Source organism: Hippoglossus stenolepis, chromosome 15 (assembly GCF_022539355.2).
Source record: "Hippoglossus stenolepis isolate QCI-W04-F060 chromosome 15, HSTE1.2, whole genome shotgun sequence".
Classification (NCBI taxonomy): Eukaryota; Metazoa; Chordata; class Actinopteri; order Pleuronectiformes; family Pleuronectidae; genus Hippoglossus; species Hippoglossus stenolepis.
In genome coordinates this window covers 6511760-6525278 of record NC_061497.1, presented here as the reverse complement: position 1 = coordinate 6525278, position 13519 = coordinate 6511760, and the positions used below count along the sequence as shown (strand labels likewise).

The 13519-nt window shown below is 41.5% G+C and overlaps 1 protein-coding gene and 1 non-coding gene across 6 annotated transcripts in view; both read left to right on the top strand.

Moving 5' to 3' along the window:
• The window catches only part of abr (ABR activator of RhoGEF and GTPase), a 131455-nt gene extending 119373 nt beyond the window's left edge, over nucleotides 1–12082 (top strand). For all 5 annotated transcript variants that reach the window (XM_035178239.2, XM_035178240.2, XM_035178241.2 and 2 more), the window contains 7 exons: nucleotides 3762–3821; nucleotides 4119–4228; nucleotides 4364–4503; nucleotides 5559–5693; nucleotides 5851–5956; nucleotides 7259–7415; nucleotides 10530–12082. In XM_035178239.2, coding sequence (XP_035034130.2) covers nucleotides 3762–3821; nucleotides 4119–4228; nucleotides 4364–4503; nucleotides 5559–5693; nucleotides 5851–5956; nucleotides 7259–7415; nucleotides 10530–10619 — 798 coding nt within the window. In that variant the 3' untranslated portion in view covers nucleotides 10620–12082. The remainder of the gene's footprint in view (nucleotides 1–3761; nucleotides 3822–4118; nucleotides 4229–4363; nucleotides 4504–5558; nucleotides 5694–5850; nucleotides 5957–7258; nucleotides 7416–10529) is intronic.
• trnav-aac lies at nucleotides 3166–3238 on the top strand. The gene has a single exon. It is a non-coding gene; the product is annotated as a tRNA-Val (tRNA).
• Nucleotides 12083–13519: the final 1437 nt, after the last annotated feature.

Genomic DNA, 13519 nt, shown 5'->3' with positions numbered 1-13519 from the left:
ATTGTTTGACATAATGTCTCCTGCTGCTTTAGAACATGCATACTAATTTTTTTTACATCTACATAAACCAGCACTCATTTCTACAGACTCTTCTCATACTCACTCTAATCATTTACATTGACTTTTTTCTTTTTTGAAATACATATTTTACCAAACAATACTGTGTCAATCATTTCAGAAATAACTTTTAAACTCCTTTTACAAGTTTTTCGTTTTCCAGTAAAGAAAGCTTTCATGTATAGTTTTCTAATGGATGATCATGCCACAGACCATGTTTCAGTGTATCAGACCTTATGCATGTGTTTATGCAGAGGCTGCAGGAGCCTGCCTTTTTTGTTCTCCTGCTGTAGCGTTGCATGTGATGAAGCACGTCTCCAGTGTGATGTGGGGGGAATGTAAACAGCCCCAGAGGGGTGCAGACCTCTGACTGTCCCTCTGTGTCAGTCTGTTGTTGCCGTCAGTCTCATGATGACCGCAGCCGTGTGGCTCACATCTCACTGGAGAAGGAGGAGGTCAGTATCAGCCGGTTCCCATGGTGTAGTGGTTATCACGCGAAAGGTCCTCAGTTTGAAACTGGGCGGGAACACTATTTATTGATCTATGATATAGTCCCTTAAAGATCCAGTTAAATACTTTACATCGGGAGCGGGTCCTCTCTACGGAGGCCACCGTGGTTTTGTACAGTAGCCCAGACTGGACAAACTTAACACCTTTTAGTTTTTATGACAACTGAAGACTACCACAGGTTCTCTTTCATGCTAGCAATTGGAGGGTGAGGTGAGGGGTATTCAGCTGCAACACAAAACCTCACCACTAGATGTCACTAAATCCTACACACTGAACCTTTAAATTCAATCAAGCTGCAACAAATTTCTCTCACTCACATATATCAGTTCCCTATATATGACAAATTCATCAAGATCCGCCCCATCTCACGAAAAACTAACTTGAACTTTAAGTGATTGTACCTCTGTACCAAGTTCCTCTTGCTGTATTTGCTATTTCCCTGCATTGTCTGTATGAAAGAAAGAGCATGAGGTAATAGAACAGCCTGACTTATCTTATATTTGTTCTATCTGTGTGGAGCAGGAAGGGCAGAGTACAGGCTGTACGTATGTATGTCCGGGCTCACAGCTGTCTGCTTCTGCTTTTGAAGTTCAGACTCTCTGGGAGATATTTGTGCCTGTGCTCCACTCGACTGACAGATAGTCCAACCAGAGGCTGGGAAAGATACTGAAGTCAGCCATCCGTTTCTTTAGGGCCTACAAGTGGCTGCCACATGCTGCCTCTCGCACTTATTTAACACAGAGAGGAAGGATGGCACGAGTATGTACAGAGTATGTGTCTGTCTATCATAGATAGACATATGTATTTATTGTATTCTATTAAAGGAAAAGGCTGCAGCTGTGTGCCACAACTGGAATGCGTACAAATCCTTTTTATATGTGGTCCATGGCACAAATGAGTGAATGCAACAGTCGGCTACATTCAAAGTACGTCGGTATTAGCTTCAGGCTGCGGTCTGCTGTGTTCTCCCCTCAGTCGTGCCCCCACGATACTTTTCACTACTCTCCTACAAAGAGAGCTTTGACACCACAGTGATGTCATCCTCATCTGAACCATATAAGCCCGAGGACGTCTCTAAAAAAAGTAAAAACACAAACACAAAACAGTTTCTGACTGGTATCTTTTTCTAGACTTCTGCATGAATGCGCTTGGATATTGAAGATACTCGTGCTGGAAATCTCCTTAAAGCATTCAGGAACAGTTTTTATTTTACTTCTCATCTGTCCGGACAGAGGTGAAAGTCATTGTGGACCCACTCTTTGGAATTCTCTACCTCAGGTCTGCTACAACACTTTCCTCTATTAAAACCAGCCATATTCTTGGCAATGTCTCCTTTTTATTTCAAAAACACCATTAAATCAATGTCCACCACCGTCAGATTGAGATGAACCTAACCAGCTTTACCCCTTTTTTATTTTGGTTTCTAGGCTGCGTTAAGAATGACTCTCCTCTAGAACCACACCTTTGTCTCTCCTGTCGTTGAGTTACCTCCTGTTTCTTGTCATTCAACATAATATATTAAGTAAAATATGTCGCTCTGAGTTTGCTTCCTGCAGGCCTCCTCAGCCAAGCTGTCTGCAGTCATCCCTTTAAACCGGCTCATTTCCCAGGAAAGACAGAGGACGGGAAATGGGCCAAGTTCCTCAGAATTTTTTAATAAAGGAAAAATGTTTAGCCCAGTCGAGGATACAGTTTTGAGATGGGTCAGTGAGTTTAACCTCTGCCTGTAAATGATCCTTTTTGTTTTTACAACCATATTGGAGTACATGCATTTTTAATGAGTTTTTTGGTTTCTAGATTAACGGAGGGTAGCAAAGAGGAAATAAGTGGAAGGAACAGTTTTTTTCAGTGAGTCCACTTTGAGGGGCTGCGGGAGGCGTCAGCAGCGAGTCCTGGATCTTTGCCTGCCTCTCTTCTTGGCAGTAGTTGTGTAAAGACCCGATTGCGGTGATTACCTGTCCCTCGTCTTAAACCTAAACCCTGCTGGGAAAACAAGCTCTAACGATAATAGAAATGCGTGAAACCGATGCCAAATGGCCTTTTTATGAGGTAATGAAATATGCTCAGTGAGAAGTTTTAATGGTTGCAGCCTAATGCTGACAATAAGAGAAGTGTGCTGCCCCTGTGCTCATCCAACAATCATTATTTTCTCGAGTTCAACGCCATGGGGGGTTGTAATGATATAACTGTGGAGTGCGGCTGCTCAAACAGCCTATAAAAAAGACATTAACTGTTGTGGCCTCAGCTCAGCGGGCACAGACTCCACGAGATCCATCTATTATGTCTCAGAGGGAATCATGGGACTCGCGTTCTAGACTTTGAGAATGTGTGCGGTGAAGTAGGCCAAGTGTCTGAGCCAATATTGAGCCCCTGTTGCAACCCCAAGAGACTGCAGAGGGCAAATTTGGGGAACATAAGTGGCATCATTCTTTCCCAAAGTAGACTTAGAGACTGTGTTGTTGTAGAGCAGCAGTTCCCGGAGACACACGCCCCCCCCCCCCATGGCTCGACTGTGATCTGGGTCAAAGGTGAGAGATATGGAGTCTCGGTTGTGAACTCTGGAATCTTCGAACTAGGGGTAGGAGCAGCTGACCGCCAGTTCCCGTAGTGTAGTGGTTATCACGTTCGCCTAACACGCGAAAGGTCCTCAGTTCGAAACTGGGCGGGAACAGTATCTATTGGTCTCTAGTGTGATTGGATCCATTTTTTGCAGAAATACCAGATAAACTGTTACTGTTCATCCACTTCTGAAGGAGAAAATGAGGAAAGAAAGTACTTCACTTCAAAAAAAAAATCCTCTATAAAGGTTGTGTAATTTAAAACCAAATACATTTTTCGGCAGACGGCACCTTTAGGTAACGTTAGCCTAATAACGTCGATTTTTTTTTTCCTCAGTGGGATTTTTCTTTGTCCTAAGTATATTTCTCATGATTCATGTCGGGAAAAAGCATCTTTTTTTGTACTGGTGGCTCGACCCCTCGCTGTTACAGCAAACAGCTGCTTCTCTCTCTCCACTTTTAGTTGCTGTCATGCAGAAGTGATCTGATGCATGAGTTTTCATTTGTGACAAACATTATCTAATGATTTGATTAAGCGCTGTCCTCCTGTGGGGAAATCTCTGTTTGAATTCAATCATGTCTTCATTTGATAAAAGCAAAAAACTTACCGTCCAACTTGTGTGTTGTGTCTTTCAGCTGGATCCTCAGACGGTGCAGTCCAAGAACTGGCACGTGGACGTCATAGAGATGAACGGGGTAAGAGGAGTCTAGTGATTTTTAACTGTGAAAAGGATTTAAATTATAACATACATACACTAAGTATTGAAATCATATTTGTTTGGCATAGGTAATGTTAGGTCGCCCAGCTTTTCTCACAACAAAATCTGTTTCCTTACATTCCTGCTGGAAGTCAAAGAGCGAGTTTAGTCCTTGAAAGAATGAGTGCAGATATATTTGAAAAGAGGAACATAGTTTATAATATAAACTAAAAAGGCGGTTGGTGATTGTGCCAAAATAACTTTTACTTTAGCTCTGTTGTTTGTTCATCATCAGATCAAAGTGGAATTCTCCATGAAGTTTACAAGTCGGGACCTCAGCTTGAAGAGAACGCCGTCCAAAAAACAGAGTGGGGTGTTTGGAGTCAAAATCAACGTGGTGACAAAGTAAGTATGTTCCTGTTATTGAAATCAGGATTCTCAAATCTAAATATATGAATAAAATACAACCTTAAAACCCTGTATATTCACCCACCTCAGAAATGTTCACACGGGTGTAACTGCTGCTGTTTCCGTCCACAGGCGTGAACGCTCCAAGGTGCCTTACATAGTCCGTCAGTGCATTGAGGAAGTGGAGAAGAGGGGGATCGACGAAGTGGGAATCTACAGGATCTCAGGGGTGGCCACTGATATCCAGGCCCTTAAAGCAGCTTTTGACACCAGTAAGACTCCACTCGCTGGTTTCTGTGGGACACTGTGGGACACAATTCATCACAACAGTAATAAGCAACGTTGCATATTTACCAGAAAGAAGAGGAGTTCCTGAGGGAAATGTTTGCTGTGTCAGAAGACCACATCTTTGACTTAATAACTCATAACAAGTCATATGTGCTGTGTACAAAGTAAATTTAACAAAAAAAGCTTGCAAAAAGAGGACAATTTTAATTAAATAAGCTTATTTTGATGGTAAAACAAGTATTTTGTGTAAACCTAAACTGGTAAACTCAAACCTAAAGAACAAACCAACTTATATTATGGAAACATGGGAACATATCTGTGCTTTAACCCGACTTACTTTTAATATAACACATGCACAGGTACTTGTGTTGTGAGCATCTTTAAACACCAACTGGCCAACATGCTCAGTACACTCCTCTGACCAATGACTGTTTTCCATTGTGCTGTGCCAATAGATTATATTGAGTTAACCTGAAAAACATAAATGAAAGCTTATACATAATAATATAAGTGACATTACATGTCTATTTTTTTTTCATCCTGTCAAATGATCTGATATCAAGTCAGTCATAAAGCATAAACCTACTTTGTCCACTGTACTTTCTGGGATATGTAGTTTGTGCATAAAGACTGTACGTGTGGAAGTTTAAGATGAATAAAGTTGTAGAGACGTTGCTGCAGCCCAGCGTCGCAGTAAACAAGGTGTTGACTTTAACACTCTGTAGAGATTAGATCTGTGGGAACTGTCAGCGAGTCCTGCTGAGGAGCAGCAGCTGTCAAGTCTTCAAGTTTCATGAAGCGTAAGAATCGCTCAGAGTCGTTCACAGCTGCTGTTATGTCACCAAGGTCCAACCGAGCAGAGGCCGTTAACACCTCTCCTTTCTGGGGGTGATATTCAACACATCTGCATCTGACTCCAACTGAGTTATGAGAGATTCCATCATTCCTGGAGACAGAGAGAGCAGCTGTGTTATTGTGGGTCTGTGATAATGCAGTCTGTTCAGTTTATAATCCCTCTGTGTCTGTGTCTGACCTGTAGATACCAAAGATATCCTGATGATGCTGAGCGACATGGACATTAACGCCATCGCCGGGACTTTGAAGCTGTACTTCAGGGAGCTGCCGGAGCCTCTGCTCACCGACCGCCTCTACCCCGCCTTCATGGAGGGCATAGGTGAGAGCTTCAGTTGAGGAAGTGTTTGTCAGCAGCAGGGGGCAGTTTGAGGATTTTACATAGGAGTTATCTTTACCCAGCTGGAAGGGATAAGGGTTCAAGTTAAAAAGCTGTCTCACCATAATTGGACCTGACGTCTTTTTCCTCTCCCTCACAGCGCTCTCAGACCCAGCAGCAAAGGAGAACTGCATGATGCACCTCCTACGCTCGCTGCCGGACCCCAACCTCATGACCTTCCTTTCTCTGCTGGAGCACCTCAAACGGTACATGAGTGCTCACACACACACACACACACACACACACACACACACACACACACACACACACACACACACACACACACACACACACACACACACACACACACACACACACACACACACACACACACACACAGAGAAACCCTCCCCTCATACAGAAACACCCCATGGCCAGAGCTTCCCCAAAAGGAGGAGATTGACTTCTTTCCAGCAGAGTTTTTCATGTTCGACGTCAAAAACACACTGACAACTGAGAAGCTCTCCCACCTCACCGTCTTGCCAAATTACTGTGTTCACCTGGAAAAAGGGCTTCATTGAGAACTTGTCCCATAAGTCCCCTTATGAAACCACATTTAAATTCACTAGATCTTTTAGAGATTTTTATTTGGATCTGCACCAAACCACACACGCTCATAAATATCAGTCCCCTAAACATGCCAGATTTTTTTATTATCAATATCTATGAATTATTCTCTAAGAGATCATCAAAAATGCTGAAACCCCCATCTCTCAATGATAAAGTTAGTAAAATCAACCTTCCTGGTTCCGCCCCCTGATCTGTATCTGCACCAAAATTTAATTGGTCTTTTCCTGACTCATTGCACATCCTTCCACCAAGTTTCATGGTAATCTGTCCAGTAGTTTACAAACAGTCCTGCTAACTAACAGACAAACAAATTCATTCAGACGAAAACATAACCTCTTTGGTGGAGGTAACTAGAAAAGTAAGTTTATTCATAATCAGACAACATATTCACACACTTCTTTCATCCCTCCTCCTACATCCAACTCTTTCCTGATAAAAACGTTTAACCCACTCTCAAATTGTTGCACCTTGTCAACATATTACTGTTTTACCAAATGTGTACTGATATATTCAAGTCAAAAACCATAGAGGGAAACCTGACTCAAATAGGCAGTCAAATCAAATCATCTTATCATCATCCAATGGCCATTTGTCACCCAGATATTGGCATCCTGAAATTAATTCATTTAAAATGACATATTCCTTGAAGTCCTACGGAGCATTAATGATTTTTTTATATTGCTTTGCTTATATATTACTTTTCATATCATAACATATATATATATTTTATTTTTATTTTATTTTTATTTTTCTACCGAACTTTGCACTAAAAGTCAGCTTCACGCTCTCACCCACAGATTCCCAGTTCAACCACAGTGTTCTGCTTGTCTGCTGTGTTGTATGTGGCTCTGTTTGTAATGACCCCACACCCGACTGTACCTTCCTCAGCATTAACCTCTGTCCGTCCTAACTTGATGTCCTGTCTGTCTTTGCTGCAGCAGCGTGGCTGAGAAGGAGCCCATCAACAAGATGTCCCTCCACAACCTGGCCACCGTGTTCGGCCCCACTCTGCTCAGGCCCTCAGAGGCCGAACTCGCAAAGGGACAGCACATCACCACCGCCTCCGACATCTGGTCACACGACGTCATGGCACAGGTACCTACACACAAACCCACTTCAGACCGGGTGTTAACATCCATCCTCAGTGATCCTAACAAATGGCCGGTGCTAAGCACACATCTGAATGCATTCAAAAGTGTCCTGAGATCTGATCACTCAAACCACATTCAGATGTGGTCACATTCTTTTCGCTGAGTGAACGTAAATCCGTCCTTGGACCACATCTGAAGGATCAGCTACTCACTACAGTTTCACAATAAATCGTCGTTTTTTGTACGCTCCTCTTCATAGAAGGAAATTATGTACCTGATTATTTGCATACAGAGCGGGGAAGTAAGATCCACAAGTTGTCACAGGAGGCACATTCAGGACGCACTTTAATTCCAAGTGTGAACACATGTACTTAACGTTGACCTCTTGTGAGCGGATCTCTCAGGACGGATGTTGATACCAAGACTGAACAGGGCCACAGTCACATTTGAATTTAAGTTTTGGGTGTAAAAGTTGTATTTTCTGTATTTTTAAAACGTTACCCTCCCAATGTGAATCTACACATTGAAAAACTCTTTCTGTTGCTCTCTTTAGTTTAGTTTCACTATAAATCTTCATGATACTCACTAGGAGTGTTCGCAGTAGACTGGTGTGTATTTTTCCTCGGTTGCGTCACGTGTTTTCCAGATTAATTTTTACTCCCACGTCGCTAAGTGACCCCTGTCACTGCGCTCTGATCTCCCAGCTGTATTTAGGTTGAGTATCATCCATTCATCTCTACTGAGAGATGAGCTTCCTGTGCACAAATGTCTTTTCTTGGCAGAATAAACAATATCCAGAGTAAATCATCATAAATGGGGCAGCGAGCACATGTAGCAGGCCCTGCAGCCAACTACAGGGAAGCTGAGTGTTTGTAATGCAGCTTATTTCAATTGTAAATGTTTATTGTGTAAGTATACAGAATGTCAAACACCAAAGAAAGATGCTTCCGCTCACAGATCCTGCATATAATCTCAGATTGATGTATTTACCCTCATTCCAAAAAAACTACCTAGCAATTAAATTAAGCTCCACTGACTCACAGAAGACACTTCCTGAGAAGCAAAATGCTTTTTGTAAATTCAATTATTCACTTGAAAACTGATTTTCCAGGTAAGCTGTGCGCAGAATTAAACAAACAGTAAATTTAATTAAATTAAAGTTTCCAGACGTATGTCAGTCTGATGAGACTGATTAATGGGGAGATTAAAGGACTAAAGTGCAGCGCAGCAAGGGAGCAGCATTAGACTGATTCATACATTTTCATAAAGAGGATTGTCTAGACATACAACAACATTATGAAATGTTCTAAAGTGATTTTTCTGCCTGGAGTTCACTGACTGCCAGAACTTCACTAGATTAGTGGCACTGATGTGAGGGGCAAGCACATGAACCACGTGAACAAAGGCAACACACAGTTACTTTCTGACAACAGAGCAAAGTAAAAGCTCAACATATATGCTAAATTATATGGTATATAGTAATAGTAATAATTAGTGGTGCACCGATGTATCGGCCGTATATCGGTAGCGGCCGATATTCGCATCGTTTACTGCCATCGGCGTATCGGTAATAAACTTGACTTTCACCGATAACATTGGCCGATGTTCATTGGTATGTTTTCTGCAGCCTGCCAATCTGGCATCCAGATTATGGTACACTGACGCCGGGTTTACACCGGGCGCTGAAGCGCCGCGCCGCGCCAAGGAAAGCCAGGCGCCTCCCATCCACCCCCCTGTTAAACCTTTGTGCGGTTCACATGGGCTGCGATGCGCCGCGCCAGCGCCCTTCACCGATGGTTGGGCTGCGAGCGAGCGTATCGCGCCAGGAAACAGACTGAAAAATGATTTTAAACGATATAAATGACATATTTTATATGATATAAATGATCAAATATGCATCCCATACTTTGTATTCCCCTTCTGTTGTCCTGGAGTTTTAATTTTCCCAATTTTCCCAATCACATAATTAAATGTCCCCCTCTGCCCATCCACTACAGCCACACAAGCAGTCATATAGATAAAAAGAGAGAGGGGGGGGGGCTAAAGGCTTGCTTGGAGAATACGTCATTTACCCCGACACCATGGCATCTAAAGTTACACTTGTCACTTTTTCAGTTTTTCATATTATTCAAGTAATAAACAAATATCGGTATCGGCTATCGGCTAGATTGTTGTTTTAAATATCGGTATCGGCCAAGAATTTCCATATCGGTGCATCCCTACTAATAATAATAATGATTATAAATAATAATAAACTTTATTTCTCCATTGCCTTTCAAAAGTTACAAGTTGCTTCACAAAATAAAAATGCAAAGATATCAAATCATAGAAAAGCCAGATCATACATAAAAGTGATCAATAGAATCTTGATCTGAATTCTGTTCAGTGGTCCAACATCAAAGCAGCCTGCTCACTACTTGGATATAAACTTTAAAAAATTAGTTTGCCACAAATCCAGATTTATTATGATATAGTTATAAATAATGATAGTTAATTATATAGTTATTATTTAAGTATTTTAAGAGAATAAAGTTATGAGGAAACTGATGTTAGTGATTAAATTATGTACTAATAATGACTGTAACCATTCATAAAAAGTGTTAAAGTTAAAAAGATTACAAACTTTGAATGTCTAAAAACTACTTATATTGAATTTAGTTAGTAGAACTAGAACTAGGACAGTTGGTGCAATAGATCAGCAGCTGCAGCAGTGGATCAATGTTAAAGTTAAAAACCTCTGTGCTTGATTTATTCAATATTGCAATAAGTCTTATTGTTTATTCAATGTATTTCAATTCCAGACATGAAACTCACATTTTTAGACTCAGTTACACACACACTTCCCAAGGACATGATATACAGTAGACGTCCATTGCAGATGAACGTCCACAAGTTTTCTTCAGTATCATCTATTGAAAGTACATCCATGGGTTCGTTGCAAACAGGAGCTGCTAATGGCTAATTAGGGGGTGATGTAGGTTCCTCAATTTAATTTGAATTCCTGTGAGGAGGCTGCGCTGTCAGACTGTGAAACCCTCTGTATTACATGAAGAAGTATAGATTTCAACAACCAAGATGAGACGTGTTTATAAAATGACCTTGTTTCCTCTCCTCTCAGGTCCAGGTGTTGCTCTACTACCTGCAGCATCCTACCATCACCTTTGCCGAACTGAAGCGCAACACGCTCTACTTCTCCACTGACGTTTAAAACCCCCCACCCACCTTCCTCAGGGTGCCACCTGCAGGTGGAAGAGTGGAAGACTCCATCCGGCCACTCGGTCCTCTCCTCCCAGAAGGCAGCTCATCTCTACTGTACAGCCCCCTCCCCTTCCATGCACACACACACACACACACATAAACATCTCCTTTTCACGCCTCCAAACCAACTGCTCCCCCCCCCCTGCCCTGAAGAGATGGAGCCGAACCTGAACGGAGGTGGTGAAGGAGATTTCCTAGTCGTCTAGTAGTCATGCGTCATGTCCTGTTTGTGATGTGAGGAGAGCAGAGCCACCCCACGCCTCCCACCGAAGACAACAAGGCATTCTGGGAGCACAGTGGGGAAAGGATGAGGGGGGGTCCAGATGCCATGCCATGGTGGTGTGTGCTGTGGTGTCACCTAATGAGCCCTTTCCAGACTATCAGTAGTTTTATGTTCTCAGAAACCAGTCGACTCAACCTCCAGCTGTTTTCCTTTTCTCCCTGATCAGAGGCATTCCAGAAAATACACGTTTTATATTTCTGTTCAACAGCTGTTTTCGTTTCCTTTTTCTGTCTTTGTGCATGTGGTGGAGGACACTCGGGGACGTGTGAGTGACAATGTGGAGGTATTTGAGTGACTGAGTGTGTTTAAGGGACTATAGAAGAACTTGTGAGGTTTCAAAGAGGCTGGGAAGTCATCCTAAGAAATGGCTGGCGACGTGTCTCTCTCTGTACTGACAGACAGGAGAGAACGACCCTCCCCAGTGAGTCTTGGCTGGAATTAGCCCTATTTATTTTAAATATATATAATATGTGTGCCTGTACAGTTCTGTGCAACTAGAGAAATGCTCTAAGGAGTCTGTTTTTTGAAGTTTATTCAGGTAGTGATGTTATTTTTAGTCCCATTCCCTCACTCACCATGTCCATGGTTGGTAAGCTGTGCAGAAAAGATCACCAGAACGTCTGCCGATTAATTTCAGATCACTCAGTAGAGAGAGACAAGCCCCTCCGTCGTATGAGGGTTGTCGGGGAAAAGAAAAAAAAACACAAAGAACGGACTTTTTTTTCTTGTTGTTGCATTGCAAGCCTGTTCCAAGTGTCTTACTGCACTGGTATAATCTATAGGATGATTTGTGTAGTTGCCCTCATTGCATGTTCAGCTTGTCAATCAAACCAGGCCAGGTAACACCAAGGTTGGGTCGTCTCTGCAGGGCCCATGCTACGACCGGCCAAGTCCATCTCTGCTCTGTAAAAAGCAAATCTTTCTGCTATCAAGCCTGCGACATATCTTCAAATACTGTAAGCACTGCTAGATGAGTACTATTTGATATTTTTAATATAAGATTAAAATGGAATAAAAAATGTTGTATTTTACTTCTTTTGAGAAGAATTTCAATATACTGTAATATTGAGGCTAAATGTCAATGTGAACTTTTCCCCCCTTTTTTAGTAAAATAAAAGCTCCCAAAACACTCTCACTTTGTCTGTTTGTGCCCGAAGAGTCGAGATCTGCTTCATCTGGGATTTTCTCTTCTGAGAAACAGTAGATCAACAACATAAAAAGTAAAATAATAGAAATACTATATCACATTACATAAACATCATGTTTCAGCTGATTATATGGTACATATAATAATTTCCACCCTGACTGTCCCTTACCCCAATATGAGAAAAAGTCTACATTTACATTCATATACATTTACGGTATATCATTTTCTTTGAGCATCCCATTTATAATATATTTGAGAATTGTGACTTCCACAGTTATTTCTATGATAACATTATTTTTTTAATTCATTGTAAATTAAATTGCCTATATCTTAGACTTCTTCAGTGGGTAAACTTTTTTTTTTCAGTCCTGAAAGATTAAACAGCATGTTTAAGATTTTAGATCTTGACATACAGCGCCACCCAATGGTCAGTTTTAAAAATTGTTGAAAGAACTCAAATGAATGGCATTCAGTAGAACACATTTCTCCACCGAGGCCCAAGTGTCCATCAACTCGCTCAAGCTCCACCACATTTCACACACTCTTAGATATCTGTCCCCAGAATGTGCCCGATTTTCATCAAGAACCAATAATTGTTCCCTAAGAAATTATAGAAAATATTTTTTTAATCGAATCATTAAATAAGCACAAACAAAAATAATTTCCAGGATCCGCTCCCTGATGCAGATCCACGACAAAATTAGATGAGTTATTTCTTGGCTCATGTTCCATCCTTCCAGTTTCATCAGCAGTTCAATACTTTTTGCATAATCCTGCTGACAAACCATCAAACAGGGGCGAGAACATAACCTAGTTGGTTTGAGGGTTTTTATTATTGAATAAGATGGTGACTGGGACAAATTCCATCTATTCCCAAAAGCTGAGCACTGAGACGATGGAACAGTTGTCTCTGAAGGACAGGACGTACAGGTGTAATCACAGCAGGGCCAGTTCTGTGTGGACGGGGACTCGAGCTTGTTTTAAATAATGATGCTTGACTTGTTTTATCCAGATCCAAATGATCTCGTGCTTTAGTGTCCACATTAAATGAACTAATTTCGAGATATAGAGGTGTAAGGTGCATATGTTAAGTCTTCACAGATTTTGTAGGTTGAATGTTGGTACTTTAATGACAATGAAATGCTTTTAGCTCATTAGTACATGTTAGTTTTTGCATAGTTTTTTTTGGGGGAGAGGAAAAGGATTTGCGTTGACTGCACTGGATGTGTGTCCTGTGTGTAATATGCCACTTTCTCCTACACGCCCCATGGTTTACACACTTGAAGACGAGGTTGGATCTGTGCCTATAATACATTTTTGTGTGATTATTTGGAAGAAGTTCTGTTGTTGGCTGCGCTTTAATATTTCCATTGTAACCATGATGCACAGAGTCAACACATTAAAGTGATGGATGCCAGAG